The sequence below is a fragment of the Oncorhynchus kisutch genome, linkage group LG12 (genome assembly GCF_002021735.2).
Source record: "Oncorhynchus kisutch isolate 150728-3 linkage group LG12, Okis_V2, whole genome shotgun sequence".
NCBI lineage: Eukaryota > Metazoa > Chordata > Actinopteri > Salmoniformes > Salmonidae > Oncorhynchus > Oncorhynchus kisutch.
Genome location: NC_034185.2, coordinates 41404172 through 41427192, shown reverse-complemented (window position 1 = coordinate 41427192; position 23021 = coordinate 41404172). Strand labels below are relative to the sequence as shown.

The window sequence follows — 23021 nt, the reverse complement described above, 5'->3', positions numbered from 1 at the left end:
ATCCATAGAGCCCAGAGCAGGACTGAAGGCAGCTTGGTGTGAAGGCTGTGGGTGCACCATGCTAGAACAGACGTCTTCAGAGCGGAAGGACGCAATTGGCTAATTAATATGGAAAGGGAAATGTAGCATACACGCGATAGCATGCGATAGGGCAAACAATTCTAGGCAGTCGAGGGCAGATGTTAAGACTGCTGATCATTCAGAAGGAAGGGAATGTTGAGCTCCAGCTGTTAGCAGCTGGGTTTCCACAGCAACACATATGTGCATATAAATATTTGGTTATCCAGATGGTGCTTTTGTGATGTGTATCCATGACCATCTTCACAGGAAGATGTGGCTCTGTGAGTGTGTTTCTGTCTCTGTGTGTGTGTGTGTGTGTGTGTGTGTGTGTGTGTGTGTGTGTGTGTGTGTGTGTGTGTGTGTGTGTGTGTGTGTGTGTGTGTGTGTGTGGGTGTGTGTGTGTGTGTGAGAGAGAGAGAGAGAAACTGGGTCGGTTCTTCTATCCTTGTGGGGACCTAAAATCCCCAAAAGTCCCTACAAGGATAGTAAAACAAGGAAAATTCTCCCTCGTGGAGACATTTCCCACATCCCCATGAGCACAAAGGCTGTTTTAAGCTTAGGGGTTAGGTTCAGGGTTAGGGTTACAATTAAGGTTAGGGTAAGGTTTAGGGTTAGGAGTTAGGTTTAAGGTTTGGTTTAAGGTTAGGGTTATGGTAAGAGTTAAGGAAAATGTGATTTTAAAATAATGTTGGATCCCCACGAGGATAGAAGTACAAAAACATCTGTGTGTCTTGGTTTGTGTGTGTGGGGGTGCTTGTGAGGCAAAAGGTCCCATCTGGACCCGGTTCTGCTTCAGAGCTATTGATCTCCAGTACATCTGAAAGCCCAATGTGTACACACACAGTCCTCCATTTAGCCTGCCAGCCAATGTGTCTATCCCCCCCCCAACACACACACACACACAGACACAGAGCCACCAATCTAGTGGGCCGCGAGGCTAAACCCAAGAGGAAAACAGAGCTCGACTTGGCCCAGCAAGAAAGAAGCATTGGATTTGAACGATCATCAGTGAGTACAACTAGTCTCCATCCAAACCAACCCCTCACATCCGCCTTGAGGATCCACTCCAATAACAAGCAGTATCCTCCGGGTGAGGCCGTGTTCTGTGACCTGTCACTAAGGACAAACTAAACCCCATGGCTTGGAGGGACACTTCAAAAGGACTGAGAGGTCCAGGGCCTGGCCTTTACTGACCACAGCTGGACACATTTACATTTACTTCCAGCACTGACTTACAATTAAAGAAGGGGGAAAAGTCACAGTGTGAACTTCTGGAAAGGTTCACTATGAAATGAGGGCCGGGGTTGGATGGAAATCAGTTCTCTGTTCAGAGTTCATCTTTAGGACTACAGTAAAGCTTACTATGACATTCATTATGCTGATGATGATGTAAACCTCATGGCCCAAGTCAGCTCACTATTTGCTCTTCAGTGCGGAAGCCAATATACAAAACATGTATTATTCTCCACAGTAGAAGGCAGCGCCGTTCCATCCTTGTGAGTGACAATACATCCGCCTAGCCCAAACAGGGACCCCACACATGGCCACCTCTCCTAACCCGGAAAGAGTGCCTCAGCCTGGGTATGAGCATGCCCTGTGGGCCACTGACAACCAGGACACTGATCCTATCCTGATCACACCTTACATGATTACTATGACCCAGAAGGCGCAGGGGTCTAAGGCACTGCATCTCAGTGCTAGAGGCATCACTACAGACACACTGGTTCAAATCCAGGCTGTATCACAACCGGCCGTGACCGGGAGTCCCATAGGGCGGTGCATAACTGGCCCAGTGTCGTCCGGATTTGGCCGGAGTGGGCCGTCATTGTAAATAATATTTTTTTTCTTAACTGACTTGCCTAGTTAAATCAACGTTTTTTTTTTTAATAAAAAAAATTTTCATGCATGGGCGGGCATACCATACATATAGTCTGCTGCCGGATAAAAGAGCAAGGGGAGGGTAGGGGTGGGAAGCTCAGGGGATTTTACACAGGAGAGATTTAACACGACTAAAACCAGTCATTGTGGAGTAACGTAATCAGTAATCACCCTGCAAACAGTATTCAGCCAAGCCCTGTCCAATGTGGGTGACCTCTGATGACGCCTGCCCCGGTCTAAGTAACATTGGCTGGCTTGAGTGTGATAGGTGCCTTGGCACTTTGAGTCCCACACTAATCCACACCGTAAAGGCCACACTGATTACCTAATCCCAGTCATACAGGCTTACTGTCTTCACTACACTGTAACGTAAAACTGTCATTCATACAGTCATTTGGGGTATCATCAGCAGTAAAATACTCTGAAATGTTTTACTGCAGCGTGCTGCAAATGATGGTGCATTGTGGGAAAACGTTGTGAGCTGGGAAATAATTGCTGCATTTCACCCCACAGAATACAGTACCGTGCCGTATCTTTGGAATGCCATAAACCTTTTGACCACTAGTGGGTGCATGGTATTGTCTCTGTCTCATTAACACATTCTGAAGTTTGCCTAAATGTGTTTCGTGAGTGAGAATGCTGTACCAACTTAAGGCTTATGCGGTTATAGTGCACCATCGATGTGCATAAGGGACAGACTGAAGAGGCAGAAAGTCTTAAAACCTTAAACGGTTCAGCATTTTGCCATGTCCTTTCGTTCTGCTTTGCCCTGTAGTCACTGATTGGAAGCCTTTGGAAGTGCAAGTGATATAAAACACAAATCATTCATTAATATACTGTAATGTGTGAACACTTCGCCACGCAGCCGACCTGCTTGACCAATCCGTTGTAATTACAGGGACAATACAGGGAAATACAAACCCCTCCCCACAACGGATTTCATTCATTTGATTACAGTAGCATTAACCTTTTTTTTTTTACAGTATAATACAGTCAATTTTACTGTATTGTACTGTATGGCATTATAAGGTACATGCATTGATACCGTATTTATATTACAGTAGGTGTACTGTAATATGAAATACAGACTTTTAGTTGCCATTTAGCTGCCTGTAAGTTACTGTCAAATTCACGGCAACCCCTTTACAGTGTACACACCGAATGGGGTGTCAACACAAGCGGGATGCGGTATGTCTGGGGTTATGTCATAATATCCAGGTTAGTTAGAGAAGGGACGTGACTGCCAATGATCTTATACACGCATTCTCACACACACAAATACTCCTAGGTGACAAGCACACAAAGATGGCTGCTCCTTTGTGGGGCTTTGATCCTGAGGGTCACGGGGGTGAGAGGTGAAAGGTCGGTCAAAAGGTCAGAGTTCAGAGAGGTACTTACGTTGCAGTTAGAGGACTGGTTTAGATTGGGACTGGAGCCGTCAGTCCACTCTGCAGTGTCAGTACTGCTGGACTGTCTGCTGTGGCTCTCATACTCCTTCAGCTATAGGAGAAGAAGAGTTTAGCGAGAAGGGAGGGCAGGGGATGATGGCCCACTCTCACTATAGAAACAGCTACCCCTCCACACACACACAAACGAACACCAATACACAAACGTAGGATGCCACACACACACACACACACACGCGCTCACACACACACGCACACAAAGGTCACAAGTCCGTCGACACAAACATACACGGTCACAAGACAAAACAACTGTCCACAGAGCAGGAATGGGCATTTGAAATGATTTCACTATCCAAATAATATCCTAAAACATTTTTGGAACTCTGGATAGGCGAAATACATGTGTTTTAAAGAAAACTCATATATATTTTTTTCAGCGTCAATGGGGACTTGCTCTAACGATTCAGGAGAGGCAGCGCACTGCTTGTTGTTTCAGAACAGATGGGCGGGGGAGGGGCGTGAGAGGAGCAGGGGGAGGGGCGTGAGAGGAGCAGAGGGAGGGGAGTCAGAGGAGCAGGGGGAGGGTAGTGAGAGGAGCAGGGGGAGGGGAGTGAGAGGAGCAGGGGGAGGGGAGTGAGAGGAGCAGGGGGAGGGGAGTGAGAGGAGCAGGTGGAGGGGCGTGAGAGGAGCAGGGGGAGGGGCGTGAGAGGAGCAGGGGGAGGGGCGTGAGAGGAGCAGGGGGAGAGGCGTGAGAGGAGCAGAGGGAGGAGTGTGAGAGGAGCAGGGGGAGGGGCGTGACAGGAGCAGGGGGAGGGGAGTGAGAGGAGCAGAGGGAGGGGAGTCAGAGGAGCAGGGGAGGGGAGTAAGAGGAGCAGGGGAGGGTAGTGAGAGGAGCAGGGGGAGGGGAGTGAGAGGAGCAGGGGGAGGGGAGTGAGAGGAGCAGGGGGAGGGGAGTGAGAGGGGGAGGGGAGTGAGAGGAGCAGGGGGAGGGGAGTGAGAGGAGCAGGGGGAGAGGAGTGAGAGGAGCAGGGGAGGGGCGTGAGAGGAGCAGGAGGAGGGTAGTGAGAGGAGCAGGGGGGAGGGGAGTGAGAGGAGCAGAGGGAGGGGAGTCAGAGGAGCAGGGGGAGGGGAGTCAGAGGAGCAGGGGGAGGGGAGCGAGAGGAGCAGGGGGAGGGGAGCGAGAGGAGCAGGGGGAGGGGAGTGAGAGGAGCAGGGGGAGGGGAGTGAGAGGAGCAGAGGGAGGGGAGTGAGAGGAGGAGGGGGAGAGGAGTGAGAGGAGCAGGGGAGGGGCGTGAGAGGAGCAGGGCCCGGTCAGGTCTGACACGGAGGGAGAGAGAAAGTAGCCAAACCAACGAGACAAACTTGTGGCTCTGACAGGTTATCTACAACAGTATCATCTCATCTGGTAGTGTCTATCTTGACTGCATTACATCAATGTAAAGAAGCTAGCTAGCCACAGCAGTCAGCTAAGTTAGTTAGCCAGCTAGCTTGTATAGCAAGGCTAATTAAGGCTGCGCTCCCCATCCTTCTCTACAACAACTCCATTCATATTAAACCGCCTACCTGTTGGTTGAACATTGTAGCCTACTCCTTCTCATTTAGCCAACTTAATTCCCTAATTGCAATTCCATTTGGAATTGATTCGAAATCTCACGCGTCACTTGCTACACATGGAGGAGCCTCTGACAGTAGTGCTGCTTTGATTGACCGACAATAACAAGCTACACTTGTGAAAAGTGTGTAGGTTACCCGTATTACTTTTCTACGGTGGGAACTAAAACGGTCTAATGTCATGGTCTGTCTGTCCTGATACGTAGCAATGTTACAGATAATTACATTTGATTTTAGACAAAGCCTTTTCATTAATAGGCCTGTATTTTTTTTTTTCTAAAACGAATACTCTTGCAATTAATCGAATACTAACGTCCATTCGGGAAAATTCAAAATAATCGTGCCCATCCCTAACCACGGAGGCTGTTCATCGATTCCAGGACCGGATTGGTTTGTTTAAGTGTCAACCGCAGTGGAGGAGGGTGGAGGTCAGACCAGCACCCAATGATACACCAGCGATATAGGAAGAGGTGGAGGAAAATCAACGTCTGCCTTGAAGAGAGACCTAGTTCTACAGGACTACAGGGCTACAGGGCTAACATGTCCAGCTACCCCCAACAGAGTGAACAGGACCACACATAAACACTGCGATTGACCCCCAGACGCCCTTCTTGGACAGGGGATTGGGGTGGCGTGGGCGTGTTTTGTCAAAGATAAAGAGCCGTGCAGGGTTATAATGAAAGCTCGGTGAATAGTTAATAAGAGTAAGTCATTTTAGTGAGAGCTGGATATGGAGCTTGCAGGATGAGGCGGGCGAGTTGGTAGGCTTGGAGCCGGTCGAGACCACGTTGCAGTGGGGGAGCTGGGGCTGGGGTCGGGCTGTGGGTGGGGTGGAGGTCCCCTCCAGGCCCTGCTTGTCTGCCCCAGGAGGAGCCTGGAGAGGAGAGTGGGGAATGAGTGTAGGGGGTACAGAGAAGAGGGTGGGTGAGGGGGTTCCTACCCGAGCTAAAGCCTCTTCAACAGTGATCATCTTCTCCTTCACCATCATCATCAGCTGGATGCGCTCTTCGTCACTCATGGTGATCTCACTGGCCACGTAGCCTATGTCCTCTCCTAGACGGTCAGAGAATGAGGGGTCACTAAAACAGCTGGGGCATGACATAAAGTAGTATGGAAACACATTCAAAACGGGACAAAATGAGTCATTATTAGATAATAAGTGTGCTATTAAAATGTCTAGGAAAATAACACGCTGTACCAAAAAGCGTAAACCTGCCGTACCTTTCGAAGTCTGCCGCATGACTCCCTTCTGTGATGTCTTGCGAAAGTTCTGCCAGAAGGACTTGTTCTTCTTCTTATTGTCCCATTTGCCTACGAGGAACAGGGAGAGAGAGAGAGCTTCAGTCAGACAACGCTAGAACACACACTCAAAAGGCACACACACTTCCTTAAGACGGACCCAGTGTTGCCGGGTAATGGAAAATAAGCTCAATGTTTTTGAATGATTCTCTGATAAAGACAAACACAATGGGACCTACCATTTTCCCATAATTATAAACCGTGTAAAGGAGTGTGTGTGTGTGTCTACACGTGTGTGCATGACTTCTCTATCCCCTGAGTCACCTGTCTGGGGATAGGCTCTGAAAGCGGGCAGCTGACGGCTCCGCCAGGTGACATTTGTATGTAAGGGCTGAGGAGAGCTGTTTCTCTCTAAAGTCTTAAGATCACACGCAGCCCTGTCTGTCTAGCTGGAATAAAAAAAACTACAGCCACAACAAGCTGAAGGTCAGCATGACAATATCTCATGAGTGTTTAACCCCACTGTTATTCTCTCCCTGGTTCTTTGAATCTCACCCCTTTTTCTTTCGCTCTCTCTCTCTCACTACTCTGTTCTCTCTCTCTCTCACTACTCTGTTCTCTCTCTCTCTCACTACTCTGTTCTCTCTCTCTCTCTATCACTACTCTGTTCTCTCTCTCTCTCTCACTACTCTGTTCTCTCTCTATCCCTCTCTCACTACTCTGTTCTCTCTCTATCCCTCTCTCACTACTCTGTTCTCTCTCTCTCTCTCAATACTCTGTTCTCTCTCTCTCTCTCTCTCTCTCTCTCTCTCTCTCTCTCTCTCTCTCTCTCTCTCTATCTCTCTCACTACCCTGTTCTCTCTCTCTCACTACTCTGTTCTCTCTCTCTCTCTCTCTCTCACTACTCTGTTCTCTCTCTCTCTCTCTCTCACCACTATGTTCTCTCTCTCTCACTACTATGTTCTCTCTCTCTCACTACTCTGTTCTCTCTCTCTCTCACTACTCTTATCTCTCTCTCACTACTCTGTTCTCTCTCTCACTACTCTGTTCTCTCTCTCACTACTCTGTTCTCTCTCTCTCTCACTACTCTGTTCTCTCACACTACTCTGTTCTCTCACACTACGCTGTTCTCTCGCTCTCTCTCTCACTACTCTGTTCCCTCTCACTCTCTCTCACTACTCTGTCTCTCTCACTACTATGTTCTCTCTCACACTCTTTCTCACTACTTTGTTCTCTCTCTCACACTACTCTGTTCTCTCTTTCTCACCCTCTCTCTCTCACTACTATGTTCTCTCTCGCACTACTCTGTTCTCGCTCACTACTCTGTTCTCTCTCACACTCTCTCTCACTTATCTGTTCTCTCTCTCTCTCACACTACTCTGTTCTCTCTCACACACTACTCTGTTCTCTCTCTCACAATACTCTGTTCTCCCTCTCTCTCTCACTCACTACTCTGTTCTCTCTCTCTCTCTCTCTCTCTCTCTCTCTCTCTCACTACTCTGGTCTCTCTCTCTCACTACTCTGTTCTCTTTCTCTCTCACACTAATTGGTTCCCTCCCCTCCCCTCTCTCTCACAAGGCTGAGAGTTAGCCCCTGAGAAAATGCCAACACACACATGAAAGCATTTTCAATTCGCACACATAATGGCAAATAACTGCTGTAGCTTGCAGGGTTAGTATATCACAACAGAACATAACGTAATATCACAACAGAACATAACAGGGTATGGTCAATGTATAAATACAATGTATAAATACAATTTTAGTTGATTTATTCACTCACTGAAATATAATAGACTCCAACCCTGCTAGGAAGCTGGAAACAGTAAGAGAAAACAGGAGTATTTTTTTGTAAAAGTTGAACTGCTTACTAACCTCCGTCTTCAGAGCTGGACTTCTGCAGAGACATCCTGGAAAGAACAGAGCAGACAGAGAGAAGAGAAGAGAGAGTTAACGTCTGGTAGATAGACCCACCTCTCCTCTTAGCATCACACACCATCACTTCTCTAGCACTGGGGACTTCCAGTCAATCCCGGCCTTCCCCCGTCCCTCTAAGAAAGAACATATGCCGCTGTGTTGACGTGATGCTGCTGAGGTTTTTACTCTGGCTGCTGCTCAGTGTCTTCACCACTAGAGGACAGTGGTGGGGCTCTATAGACACACACACACACAGGCTGGCACCTGAGGAGCACAGGGCCGAGATATCCACAGAGGAGAGGCGTTGAATAGGTGGGAATGAGTGGGGAGCGAGGCGATGAGAGGAAGAGAGGAGTGGGGTTAAAAGGAGAGGAGAGGAGTGGATGAGAGGAGGAGGAGAAAATGGATGACAGGAAGATGAGAAAAGAGTGAATGAAGAAGGGAAGAGAGAAGGAGAAGAGCAGACAGAGAGAGAAAACCACTGGGCAGACTAAGCATGTTTGTGTTTCCACTTCCCTCCTCTGGATAGTCGAGAGAGAGAGAGAGAGAGAGAGAGAGAGAGAGGTGGGAAGAGAGTGAAGAAGACAGCGTGGAAAGTTACTGGAATGAGGAGGAGTAAGAACGAGAGAGTCTCAATTTTTGACAACTCGATAGTCACTGCACACGAGACATAACAATAAGACATAAGAAGAACACGATAAAGTAACTAAGCGCACTGTATACAGGGTCAGTTCCAGTACCACATTTACAATGTGCAGGGATCGATAGAGGTAGATATGGATCGATAGAGGTAGATATGTATAAGGATAAAGTGCCTCAGAATGATACTTTTTGAATAAATCTTGATAATAAACAAAATCCGAAATAATTGTGAACCAAAAACCAACGTGACCAGATACACTTGTTTCACTGGTACCCGAGCGATCAAGAAAGAATTTGAGAAGAGCTTGTCCAGTAGTAGAGGTTACATCTGTCTTCATCGGGCCCACACATACCCCTCCTGACGCTTCTCACTGTAACCAGTGTCTGTAATCTGGTTCAGGTTATTAACTCAACTACCAGGGTGTTTACAAACACTACAGGAACAAGATCATCCACATGTATCGATTCACATTTTTACTAACGCTGTAGAACTTTGTTCTGAAGCTGTACCCATTGGATGCAGTGATCACAATATAGTAGCGATATCCACTAAAGCCAAAGTTCCAATAGCTGGGACTAAAATAGTGGAGGATGTTAAAAATATTTGTTGGTCTGATGTGACTAATGAGGAGCATCCAGACGCTGCACTTGATGAATTCATGTTATCTTCTTCCAATTATCGATAAACAGGCACCTGTTAAACACATCAAGCACATGCACACATGCACGCACGAACACATACACGCACACACACACACACACACACACACACACACACACACACACACACACACTCGCTGATGCGTGCAGAGAGGTAGAGACAGGTAGCTGTCAGTTCAGTGAGCGAGGCACGTGTGGGTTTGGGGCAGAAACAAACCAAGTCCGACAGGTCTACCCCCTCTTCTGTGTATGTGTGTAGTAGAAGTGACAGCCTTCTGGACTCTACGGGAAGGTTTAGGGATGTTTAAAGGTTGGCTGCCATGGCAACATAATGAGAACCTATTAATGGAGGCCTGTATGCTTGCCCCCTCCACGCCGCCCCCTTCCTCTATCTCTATCCCCCGTCTTTCTATTCTCTCTCTCGCTCAGCGCTAGGCCCCAGTGTGCTAGCGAGTGCCCTAGCTAATGCTAATGGGACTTACTCACTGGGTCTTTCTGCTGGTGTCTTGCCCTCCGCTCCCACGCTCTATCAATTATTACACACGCAAGCACATGCATACACCCTGTAACTGTTTGCACTTCACTTCTGCTTTGTCTTACAATTGTATAAGATAGTACAGAGAGGTAGGCCTGCTTTAAAACCCTTTAGTTTGGTTCCCAACGTTCCACACACTGAGTCTGTGGCAGTAGCTCCCATGTTGTGTGCTTAAAATGACCACACAGTATGCAGTTAGTGCCTTTCACTTTCCCTGTGGGGTGAAGAGTTTTAGTCGTGGACTAATCTCTCTCTGCGCATCAAGATCTCATGGTCTGACTTTCACTATTCTATATTTGTCCATCATTTTTGGGGCATTTAACTCAGACTGGTTAAAGTAAGGGTTAAGGTTTAGGATAGGGTTTCAAATAAAAACCGAGTGCCTAACCCTGGGATTGATCGCGCGATCCTCGGAAGCTCGTGGCTTACGCACATCCGCCATCCCCGTCTACTTGATCGGAGTGGCGCTCACCGTAGCCCCTAGTGGACGTTTTCTTTCCATTCAAATACAATTGTACCTATACACTGAAGAAGACTGCAAAAAACGAAAGGAATGTGTACGCTATCCCCGATGCAGTGAAATGAATAAGAACATGATGTGAGCTTTATGCGGACATCTTCCTGTGTGGACCCATCACTCCTTTTGTTTGTCTGAATTCAGGGGTTTTACGCACAAGCCCGGCTTCTGGGAGAGCGAGATGGGCCCCTTTTAATGAACAAATGTTGAATATCGCCTTGAATCTGGTGTAACCTTCCTGCACTGTGCTGGGTGTGTATCCCATGCAATGTTCTCTCCACCAAAAAATGTGGCACTGAGCACATTTCAGGTCCGCTGAGCGAAAAAGTCTGTGCAACTTCCAGCATGCGTTTACTGTGAACACTTAGGCTGTGCTCACTCTAAGTTCCACTTTTAACAGTGACCATGTAGGCTACTGTGGCTATTTGATCATAATGTAGGCATACCAGAGTGGACTACCATCAAAAACAATGGAGAAAATGCATCCCATAACATTTTTAACATGGAAATATATTTTCTATCATTCAGCCTACAGTAGCAGGACAATGTGTGGTGTTTCATTTAGGCCTACATTCCATGAGACTTTTGAAATAAACATGCGGGGCTTGACATTAACCTGTCCATCCACTTGTTAGTCAGACAGGGAAGTGACTGAAAGTATTGTGTTGTTTGATGCAAGATAAAAATAAAATGCATTGTTATTCCCATACCATTATTACAGAGAATCAGACAAATGAGGCTACCCTCTGCCTATTGGTTGATTAGCTTATTCAAGTCTCTCAAAATACAATACTGACCCATTAGGACAAAATAAAATCTCTTTAACTGACCTGCTTTTCAAAGATGTCGAGAAATGTATAACTTCTTGTAGGAATCAATCACTCCCCCATTGCTGAATACAACTTATTGATATGAACAAATGTGCACACGTGGCTACATGCAGCTCTCACTTTGCTCTCACAACAAGCGCATTGGCTCAAGTCTGCTCATGCTGTAAACACAGTCCAGTTCAAAGTGAATGGCAAAGATCCATATTTGGCAATGGTCTATTTGCATATAGGCCTACTGCAGTTCTGATTGGTTATGCCTCACCGGTCTGTGTAGAATCCTACTCCGATGCGTTCTGCATATTTCGTTTTGCATACTAAGTCTTGCATAATTCTTTTTGTTTCGGTGTGTTGCATTGAAAGTGCCGGATATTGCGTTGATTCGATCACAAATCCCACAGTAAAGGGAAACATTAATAGTGTTAACTGAAGGGGAAAACTCTTGAGTGAAGTTCAATCTCGTGCTTCTCTGCGCAGGCTGTGATTTCTTCTGCACAGCAGTCCCGGGGAGATGTGTGCCAGTGCCCATGCGCAGCTTAGAGGGAACATTGGTCCTATGCCTCACCACTGCAGTGAGGAAATAGCCTGGGGAAATTAGACTGAGATTACTAGGACTGAAAGCTGGTATTTTAGTTGATATTTTCAGAGTTCTATGTGGAGATTAAATGAGGACAAATTGTACAGTGCTATGCCAGTACTAAGCTTCTCTATGTCCACAAACACACAAACAACCCTCTGAGAGGAGTACGGCAGCCAGGGAGAAATATGCATGCACGCAAGCACAAACACAGCATGGTGTCCACTTTAACAACAGGAGTCCCTACAATGAGCCAACAGTGCGGTAAATCACTGGCCCGAGAATGTCAACGAGAGACTGGATGGTGCGACCCAGCAGCTCTCTAAGAGAAAAGATCACCTAATAATTATAGAACTCCCTGTGTCATGTGACATGATATTTGGCTTGTGTATTATATATTGAACTGTCAACAGCTGCCCTCATCCTGTGGAAAAAAGACATAGCTAGACCACAGAGCCCCTGGCATCCGGCTGTGTGTGTGTGTGTGTGTGTGTGTGTGTGTGTGTGTGTGTGTGTGTGTGTGTGTGTGCGCGCGCGTGTGTGTGTGCGTGTGTGTGAGGGGTTTCCAGTGATCAGGGAGGGACAATGAGAACAGCTAACCCTAAAGAAGTGGAGACATAACCCACAAGAAGACCGGTAGGGTGACCCCTCTAGAGGTAAAGGTCAGAGGTCACAGGGATATCCTCTATGAGAGCGCTGCAGGACAGTCATATGACAGGACACACAGCATGCACGCACACTAGTTGTCAAAGTGCCGTGTTCTCTGACAAACATTATGTTCAAGTTCCATGCGGGGCACAACATTGCGCCTCGTGTGATAGATTATGCTGATAACACATGCTCAAACATTGCACAGTTGCCCAAACAAGACATTCACATTGTATGGGATAGTCTTGCATGCAAATCGCTGATCTTAAAGAAATAATCTCTTGATCTTAAAGAGAAGGGAGGACACCTTTAAACCCTCCAACAAAGGTATATTGACAGCACTCACATAAAAGCAAACTACACTGAACCAAAATATACATTTCAAATGTCAAAGATTTTACGGTGTTACAGTTCATATAAGGAAATCAGTCAATTGAAATAAATGCATTATGTATGGCACATGACTGGAAATACAGATACAGTATGCATCTGTGGTCACAGATATCTTTAAAAAAAAGTAGGGGTGTGGATCAGAAAACCCGTCCGTATCTGGTGTGACCACCATTTGCCTCATGCAGCGCGATACATCTCCTTCGCATAGAGTTGATCAGGCTGTTGATTGTAGCCTATTGAATGTTGTTCCACTCGTCTTCAATGGCTGTGCAAAGTTGCTGGATATTGTGGCGGGAACTGGAACACGCTGTCATACATGTCGATCCAGAGCATCCCAAACATGCTCAATGGGTGACATGTCTGGTGAGTATGCAGGCCATGGGAAAACTGGAAAATGTTCAGCTTCCAGGAATTGTGAACAGATCCTTGCGTCATGAGGTGATGGCGGGGGATGAACGGCACGACAATGGGCCTCAGGATCTCGTCACGGTATCTCTGTGCATTCAAATTGCTATTGATAAAACGCAATTGTGTTCATCGTCTGTAGCTTATGCCTGCCCATACCCTAACCACACTGCCTCCATGGGGCACTGTTCAACATTGACATTAGCAAACCACTTGCCCACACGACGCCGTACACACTGTCTGCCATCTGCCCGGCACAGCTGAAACTGGGATTCATCCATGAAGAGCACACTTCTCCAGCATGCCAGTGGCCATCGAAGGTAAGCATTTTCCCACTGAAGTCGGTTACGACGCCGAACTTCAGTCAGGTCAAGACCCTAGTGAGGACAACGAGCACGTGGATGAGCTTCCCTGAGACGGTTTCTGACAGTTTGTGCAGAAATTATTTAGTTGACACCCACAGTTTCATCAGCTGTCCAGGTGGCTGGTCTCAGACGATCCCGCAGGTGAAGGAGACGGATGGGGAGATCCTGGGCTGGCGTTGGTACACGTTTTCTGCGGTTGTGAGGCCGGTTGGATGCCAAATTTAATAAAACACTAGTGGAGGCGGCTTATGGTCGAGAAATTAACATTAAATTCTCTGGCAACAGCTCTAGTGCACATTCCCACTGTCAGGAATGTCCACCATTAAAACTTGAGACATCTGTGGCATTATGTTGTGTGACGAAACTGCACATTTTAGAGTGGTCTTTTATTGTCCCCAACACAAGGTGCACCTGTGTAATGATCCTGCTGTTTAATCAGCTTCTAAAATATGCCACACCTGTCAGGTGGATGGATTATCTTGGCAAAGGAGAAATGCTCACTAACAGTGATTCTTTTTGTGCGTATGGAACATTCATGGGATCTTCTATTTCAGCTCATGAAACATGATACCAACACTTTCCATGTTTCCATAATATTTTTTTTCAGTGTACTTCCACTCTGGCCCTTTGAAACCATATCAAAGTAACTGACCGCTCTGCTGGCCAACCAAGCATTATCCCTGGATGTCCATCAAAAACTTGTAACCTTTGCTGCCCTTTCCTAACAATAAGCCTGTCTCTCTCCACAGCCAACATTGTGTGGCGATCAATCAATCCAAAGGGGAAGTTCTCTATTTGGTCCCTCAAAACGTTGGCGTTCGTTTCTATCCTGAGCACCCTATGTCATCACCTCACTCTGAGACTCATGCCGTGCATTGTGGGAGTTGTGCCGAGTTCCTGCCAATGTAGGGTTGAAACAGGCAGGATGGCAGGCAGGGTGATATGCCCAGAGGAAGTCTGGGTAATCTCCTGTGGGCCATTGTCCCAAGGGAGACGGTGATGATGGGACCAGAGCAGGACAGGAATGCTTTAAAGCGAGGGAGAAAGCAGCCTGGTCTCATAGACGAAACGTAACATAGTAAACTAAAGTCTGAGATACTCAATTTACTATATGTTACGTTTGATATGGTTTCATAAGACAGATAGTAACTTAAGGTAAAAACAAAATGAGGGTGGTTGGTCGGGGTGGATAACGTGAACGTCTAGCAGCCCAAGGTTTGCCTTCGAATCTCATCATGGGCTAATTTAGCATTTGAGCTAATTAGCAACTTTGCATCTACTTATTACAGTTTAGCTACTTTAACAACTACTTAGCATGTTAGCTTACCATTCCCCTAAACGTAACCCTTTAACCTGATTCTTAACATTAACCCTAACCTTAACCCCTAGCCTAGCTAATGTTAGCCGCAAGAAATAGTAATTCGTAAAATAGCATTTGTATTGCAAATCATAAGATATTGTAAGAATGCAAATTCATAACATACAGTATCATGCAAATTGTAATTCGCAACTTATCATACAAATTGTAATTCGTAACATATCACACGAAATAGATGATGGACATCCACAAATGAATACATACCATACCAAACGTAACATATCATACTAATTTGAGTCTCCCGTTTACTATGTCACGTCTAGTCCAGGTTGGGGAAAGCAATGGAGGGAGCGAGGAGAAAGTCCTGTCTATCTGTCTAGCTGTCAGCAATAGCACAAGTCAATGGGTAGGATAGAGTGGAGACAGGGTGATACTTTTTCTTCGGAGAGGAAATGGCAAGCAAGGGGTCACTGATACTTGAAATGGGTAGGGGTGGGGGGGAGGACATGCCAGGGAGGAAACCAAGATTCCCTTTCAATGATGAAGCTTTAGGGGGTATGGCGAGGGAAAGGGGAAGGGGTTAGTTAGACAGCTCTAGGGTAAAATGAGCTCCAAAGAGGGGCTTTAGGGTAGAGAGAATATGGTGGGGGTGAGAACCTAAGAGGAGAGAGGGAAAATATACACCAAGGGGCCTCCCTCCCTCCCTCTGGAGAGAATGTCATTCATCTGGTTCCTATCAGTCCCAGTCCCAGCTTAAATTCCTACAGTACAACACACAGGGAGATGGGAGCAGACATACTACGTCTGGTATGTGGTTCCCCGGTTGCACGTGGGCGTCACGTGAACAGACCAACTCCATCGAATTTTACCTTAGGACTGTATGGGGAGTGGGGACTCTCAACTGAACTTCCCTCACAGTCCCTATAGCCATTCCTCTGTCCCGCCTTCACGACTAAATCACTGTCCCCCCCAACGCAAACAATGCTGTTACGTCACTGGTCCCTGGGACAGAGAGACGTCTTTTAAGGACTGTCACAGGAAATATAACTGTCATAGTGATGAACAACACAGGACTTGGTTGAGTGTTTGATGACTGGCTCATGAAGACCTGGGAGGTGGCAGGTCCCAGTGAGTAACACACGCACACATACTCCAGGAATTCAGGGGTGGTGGGGGGGACAGGAACCTATGAACAGTACCCCACCCATACCCCCATCCCGTCCTACTCGCTAGCCTGTTGTAATCGGCCCATCTCCCCTTATCTCTCCCCCTGTCTCCCTACCCTCCAGCTGACACAATGGGAGGAAGGAAGCCTGGAGGGCCATAGAATGGGGCCTGAGGACTGAGGAAAAGCGAGGCAGAGCTGGGCTGGCCTTCCTTCAGCCAAAGGAGGCCGTTACAGAGAGGAGGGAGTTAGACTTGAGTCACTCTGCGTGACTCAAACCATGGAGAAAGTGTGTGTTTTTTTGGTTATGTGTCAGTCAAAAGAGACACAGGGCAGTGACTGGGCCATAGGCTGACTGTAAGGTCTCCTCCACTGTCCCTAACTCCTTTGCATAACTCCTGTCTAAGAGCCCAGTCAGTCCCCATGGGCAAGGTCTCTGGGCCTCAGCGGGTGTACAGTCAGATGTTGTCACGAGCTGCTATCTGGAGACACTTATCCCCTCACACCATAGCTCTGGACATGCTGCAAGGATAAACACGATTCATGACCCACATACAGTGGGGCAAAAAAGTATTTAGTCAGCCACCAATTGTGCAAGTTCTCCCACTTAAAAAGATGAGAGAGGCCTGTAATTTTCATCATAGGTACACTTCAACTATGACTGACAAAATGAGGGGAAAAATCCAGAAATTCACATTGTAGGATTTTTAATGAATTTATTTGCAAAATAAGTATTTGGTCAATAACAAAAGTGTATCTCAATACTTTGTTATATACACTTTCTCTCATCTTTTTAAGTGGGAGAACTTGCACAATTGGTGGCTGACTAAATACTTTTTTGCCTGTGTGTGCATGCGTGTGTTGACAGTCTAACGCAGATTCACTGCATTGCACATTACCCGTCACACATGTAAAGGGAAGTGGGGTTGACCTGTAGCCTTACTTTCTCTCTGTCTCTGGAGTGGACACCTCACTGCTGAAGCCAAGGGACTCCTGTGGACAGAGGAGGTACTGCACTTAGCATGGTATTCAGCCATGTAACATAGATGTACCACTCAAGACAACCATAATCCAAGGTCTTAATCAATATGGATCAAATAACATTGATGTAACAAAGCATGTAACTCCGACGTAAGCTAGCTAACTCACATACTAGGCTATAAATATATATCATGTGATGCCGATGTCACGATACGCATATAAATGTGGTGTGAACCAAGGCAAGAGGATTCTGGGCTTACTTGGATCTCTGAGCGAAGCTGCGGGGAGGTGGAGCTTGTGTCAACGTTCTCCTGTAAGAGAGAGCAAACAAAGAGATAAGTTAGTGCAAGGTTATCATTATTGGCCAGTGAAGGGACAGGGCGGCGTAACAAATAAAACCATATGAACGTTCTGTCGCTCAGGTAGAGAAAAGAAAATGCCGTATCACATCCAGGAGGGTGCAACCACAGTCGCAGGCGTCGACTGTGAGATTGAACTCACGCAGACTCCGCCCCGACAGGGGAGAGAGAGAGAGAAAGGAGGAGAGAACACGAGCAGTGTTTACATGTATATCGCCACACCTGCATACATGCATCCCATGCACGCGCTATTATTGGCACGTGAAAACAAAGCCGTATAAACCTGCCAGACTCGAGTCGAGGTCCAGAACATGACTAGAGTTGTTCGAGTGAGTTCCTATAGGAATCCTACCTATCCAAATACACAACAGGCGACTGGAATTACTGACCGGACTACAAACAGCAGAATGGCGACATACTGTATAACAACACCCTAACTCCAGATCTGTGTCACCTCTCTGGACCCATAAATGTTGTGAGCTGCTCTGCTGCGTTTGTGTGTATGTGAGCGTGTGGGTTTGTGGGTGTGTGTTGGCTACAGCATCTGTTGTTGTTAAGGCCTATCCAGAGCGAGGAAGCGAGGGAGAGAGAGAGAGAGAGAGAGAGAGAGAGAGAGAGAGAGAGAGAGAGAGAGAGATCACTGTACAGCACATTGTGACTTCTTACATCAGCTGATGTAAGAAGGGATTTATACATAAATGTGATATACACAAACAGTACAACCCAGACATCAGAAGCTGAGGGCTTCTTAGTTTTTATTTTTATTAAATAGAACACTATTACCACGACTCCTTATAATTTCTAATCAAACAAAGATGAAACACTTGGAAGTTGGGAATTTCCCAGCAGTGGTTTCTAAGAAGCTTGGAGTAGAGCTGAATGCTGTCTGCTTGGTAACCTGTAGCGGGTCATTTTTCTGCTTATTACAGACTCAGTGTTCTGTAGCTTTGGTGACTTTTTCTGATGAATACCTTTTATATTACAGTTCTTGGAATAACAACAGTGACCCTTCAGTCCCCTCTGCAGAGGAATGCCGCATTACAGTTGGGCTGCATGGGCAAACAATGCATGGCACGGCATCCCAAGCCGCTTCCTCCGAGCATGTGCAAACCAGCTGGCTGGAGTGTTTACGGACATATTCAATCTCTCCATATTCCAGTTTGTTGTCCCCACTTGCTTTAAGAGGTCCACCATTGTTCTAGTACCCAAGAAAGCAAAGGTAACTGAACTAGATGACTATCGCACCGTAGCACTCACTTCTGCCGTCATAAAGTGCTTTGAGAGGCCAGCTAAGGACCATATCACCTCCACCTTACCTGACAACCTCGACCCACTACAATTTGCATACTGCCCGAACAGATCTACAGTTGACGCAATCGCCATTGCACTGCACACAGCCCTAAATGATCTAAGAATACTGTTCATCGACTACAGCTCAGCCTTCAACACCATAGAACCCAAGCTCCAAGCTCATCATTAAACTCAGGTCCCTGGGTCTGAACTCTTCACTGTTCAACTGGGTCCTGGACTTTCTGACAGACTGACCTCAAGTAGTGACGGTAGGCAACAACACCTCCGCCAAGCTGATCCTCAACACTGGGGCCTCACAGGGGTGGGTGCTCAGCCCATCCTGTACTCCCTGTTCACCCACGACTGCGTGGCCAAGCACCACTCCAACTCCATCATCAAGTTTGCTGACGACGGCCTCCCGAGCGGTGCAGTGGTCTAAAGTACTGCATCGCACTACAGTTCCTCAGCATTCACATCATTGACGATCTGAAATTATCCCTTCCCACAGACATTGTGGTGAAGAAGGGGGAACAGTGCCTCTTCAAGCTCAGGAGGCTGAAGAAATTCAGCTTGGCCCCTAAAGACCCTCACAAGCTTCTACAGATTCACCTTCAAGAGCATCCTGTTGGGCTGAATCACCGCCAAGTACGGTATTGCGCCGTCCGCACCCGCAGGTACAGCGGTGGTACAGTGGAAGTATTTGGAGAGGACATGGGGCGGCATAACAAATTTCTTCCGCCGCCTTAGGAAGAAGAGACGTTGTTGCGCCCTCTTGACAAGACTGGTGGTGTTGTTGGTCCATGACAAGTCCTCTGTGATGTGGATGTCGAGGAACATAAAACTCATGACTATGTCTACTACAGTCCCATTGATGTGGATCGGGGCATGTTCCCTCCTTTTCTTTCTGAAGTCATTAATCAAAGAACAGAGTCCTATGATATTTCTGAAATTTGATGACTCAATCCCTTTCCTCCTCTCCATAGGACTAATAGGGCTTGACAGTGAAACCATGGAGATTTGCCTTCAGTGTCGTGCTGAGCCGTGATAACTCTTACTGGGGTTCGGATGCGGATTTGTTTTTGTTTTTTGTGTTCGTTTTTCTTGTAATGACTAAGGACAGAGTATCTACAATGAGTACTGAGTATTCTGTTGGGGCATGTGTGGGAAATCCACAACGCTACTCAGGAAGTGGTACGTGAAACGTACGGTGGCAGCCAATCAGAGAGGTTAAGCTTAGGGTGGATTCATCATTTCCACCAATGAGAGATAGCTAGATAGTAAGACTCACACTTCCTTCAGGGAGGAGGATACAGGAAATAAAGGGGGATTCTGCGTAAGCTTCCTGGTCAGTCGTAACACCACACCCAGATGAGCAGGCTTTGGACAGGGGATGAGTGAAACTGTTCCTAGATCGGTCCCTGGACTACATCATTTCCCAGAAGTCATCCGGGAGGAGGATATTACATCGGGAGGATTGGCTGTTTCTCAATGTCCTTTTCCTCTGCTGAAAACATATGGAGAGATTACAATTGGAGGAAGTGTGACAGAGAGAACTGTCTGTCTTTCTGTCCCTGTCAGTACTTTCCCTTATTTCCTAAATACATTTACATTGAGTGTACAAAACATTCGACTTGACCGGATGAATCCAGGTGGAAGCTATGATCCCTTATTGATGCCACCTGTTAAATCCACTTCACTCAGTGTAGATGAAAGGGGGGAAAGACCGTTTAAATAAGGCTTTTTAAAGCCTTGAGACAATTGAGACATGGATTGTGTATGTGTGCCATTCAGAGGGTGAATGAGCAAGACAAACGATTGGTGCCAGGCGCACCAGTTTGAGTGTGTGAAGAACTGCAACACTGCTGGGTTTTTCACGCTCAACAGTTTCCCATGTATATCAAGAATGGTCCACCGCCCAAAGGATATCCAGCCAACTTGACACAACTGTGGGAAGCATTGCAGTCAATATGGGCCAACATCCCTGTGGAACACTTTTGACATCTTGTAGAGTCCATGCCCAGATTAATTGAGGCTGTTCTGCAGGCAGAACGGTTTCAACTCAATATTAGGAAGGTATTCCTAATGTTTTGTACACTCTGTGTAAAGTGAGTGTGCTTTTTAGAGAAAGTTATTCAGAGGTGATATAAGCCAGCTATAAACCTTCCTTGCCCGAGGGCAGTTTAAGTACAGCTGAAGTGCTACGAGAGTAAACGGCTTAGCCTTCGGACCCTACACTTACTGTATATCACTATGGTTACACCAGGGGCCAGCCAGCCTGGCTTTCTTCTAGTAGAGTTTCTGTCTGTCCCCTAGCCTCTCTGGTATTGCGCTTCAGGGAAGTTGTGGTAGGTGTTTCTCCCTCTGTAAATCAAGGAGTTGGTAAGAGCTGGTCAACAGAGTGAACAGAATGTTCATCCAAGAGAATACGGGGATTCACATAAACCAGGGAGCACCAAGCCAAGGACATAAAACTCTATTTTGTTCCTGTGGTACTACACAGTCCTATTCATACAGTGCCTGTGCTGTTTGAGATGAGTCGCTTTGAATAGAGAGGAATATATCTGCGAGGCAAGCAGAACCTTGGCTGTCTGTCGTCACAGACTCAGACACACACTCGGTGGGGTTTGGTGTTTTCTTGCTATCTGATTGTCTTTGTTGCCCACTCCACTGTGACGGGTGTCAGGTGATATGCCCGTCTCAGCCGCATTGGTGTATGGGCACTGTGCCCGCTGACTACACAGACGTATAGCTCTGCATCATCTCAGCGCCAGCCTGGCACACACACACACACACACATGCATTAGCACAAACACACAAATAAACACACGCAAACATGTGCCCGCCGACCTCCGCTTCCAGCTCTCCTCCAAAAAAACCAGATAGAGCCCCACAGAGACAGGAGCACAAAGCAACCCTCAGTTCCTACTCCTCCTTCTCCAAGATGCAGGCACAGACAGGGAGAGAGAGAGAGAGAATGAGGGAGAGAGAGGAGGGAGGGGGATTCAATCAAAAACAAACAAACAAACAAACCCACATCCCCTCTCACTTTCAACAATGAGCCGTGGCGTTAATTCCGGCCGCTCCAGAAAAGCGAAACAAACTCCTAGAAAAGGCACATAAGCCAACAACTGTTTTCCTGCCTTGTGCATGTCAAATATGAGAAGTAGTGGAGCGGTGACATAGATTTTGAGTGAGCAAGAATATCGAGGGTTCAGCGGGGAATAAGAGCCAGAGAAGTTGACGTGCTATGTTTCAGAGAAAGGAACAAATAGAACTATGCCTGTGTGTTTGTGTTGGACTCCGAAGTTTGTGTTTCAAATGTGTTTTATTGTGAAGCAACAGGATGAAGTTTGAAAGATGAATTGTGGACTCTGACGTGTAGATCTCACTTACACACACTCCCGGAGGGGGAGAATTCTCCTTTATTTGAACCTCTGATAACTGTCAGCATCAGCCGTGTGTGTCCCTGATTGTTTATACGTGACTGTATTGAATAAAAGAGAAAGAGAGGGGAGAGAGAGGGAGCGAGAGAGAGATAAAGAAAGAGAGAGAGAGAGAGAGAGAGCACAGGGGACTGTAGCTAATGAGGATCACGACGTCTACCCTGAAAACAGAAGCCTGATTATCTGACAAGACTAAACCTGGAACACACACACTTCTAAACCGTGGCCAGCAGCCTTCAAAGACAGCACAAAAAAAAAGAAGAAAAGACACTTCTCAAAGGGCACAGAAACGAAAACTCAATCTGCTGTGCTACCTTAAAGCCAAACGTATAACGGGAAGGGAAGTGGTGAGAATGAGACACAAGAGCATACGTCCATACATACGTCCATACATACGAGAGCATGCAAACTAACTATGAAAAGCCCCAGTACACGGCAGACCATTTGTAGGAGCCACCACAGCCTGCTTTGGAAGCACATTGATGCCTGCTATGTGGGTAGTTATACCAAGAGGTCCAGACCAGGAGACCCAGGTCAGACCAGTTGAGAAACGTGGCATTTCCTGGAGGAAGACGTGGGAGCACCGTGGCCAGCTGGGGGAGCCTGGCACCAGCACCAACCGAGAGAGACCGTTGGTTAATAAGACTGGGGAGAGACAGGCCGGCTTAACCAGTTGATCCTGAAAACATCACTGATAAACACATGGTTGTGTGGTCATGGACACACACACGGACACACGGACACGCGGACACACGGACACGAAGGAAATACAGGTCTATGGCAAGC

At 46.9% G+C, this 23021-nt stretch overlaps 1 protein-coding gene across 5 annotated transcripts in view; it reads right to left on the bottom strand.

Moving 5' to 3' along the window:
* The window catches only part of LOC109901001 (SAM and SH3 domain-containing protein 1), a 299602-nt gene that overhangs the window by 37015 nt on the left and 239566 nt on the right, over positions 1-23021 (bottom strand). For 4 of the 5 annotated variants that reach the window (XM_020496961.2, XM_020496963.2, XM_020496962.2 and 1 more), the window contains exons 3-8: positions 17404-17454; positions 17106-17155; positions 8069-8103; positions 6177-6266; positions 5896-6008; positions 3337-3438 (exon numbers count right to left, since the gene is read on the bottom strand). In XM_020496961.2, the coding sequence (XP_020352550.1) occupies positions 3337-3438; positions 5896-6008; positions 6177-6266; positions 8069-8103; positions 17106-17155; positions 17404-17454 (441 nt within the window). The remainder of the gene's footprint in view (positions 1-3336; positions 3439-5895; positions 6009-6176; positions 6267-8068; positions 8104-17105; positions 17156-17403; positions 17455-23021) is intronic. The other variant, XM_031837557.1, reaches the window with a different exon arrangement.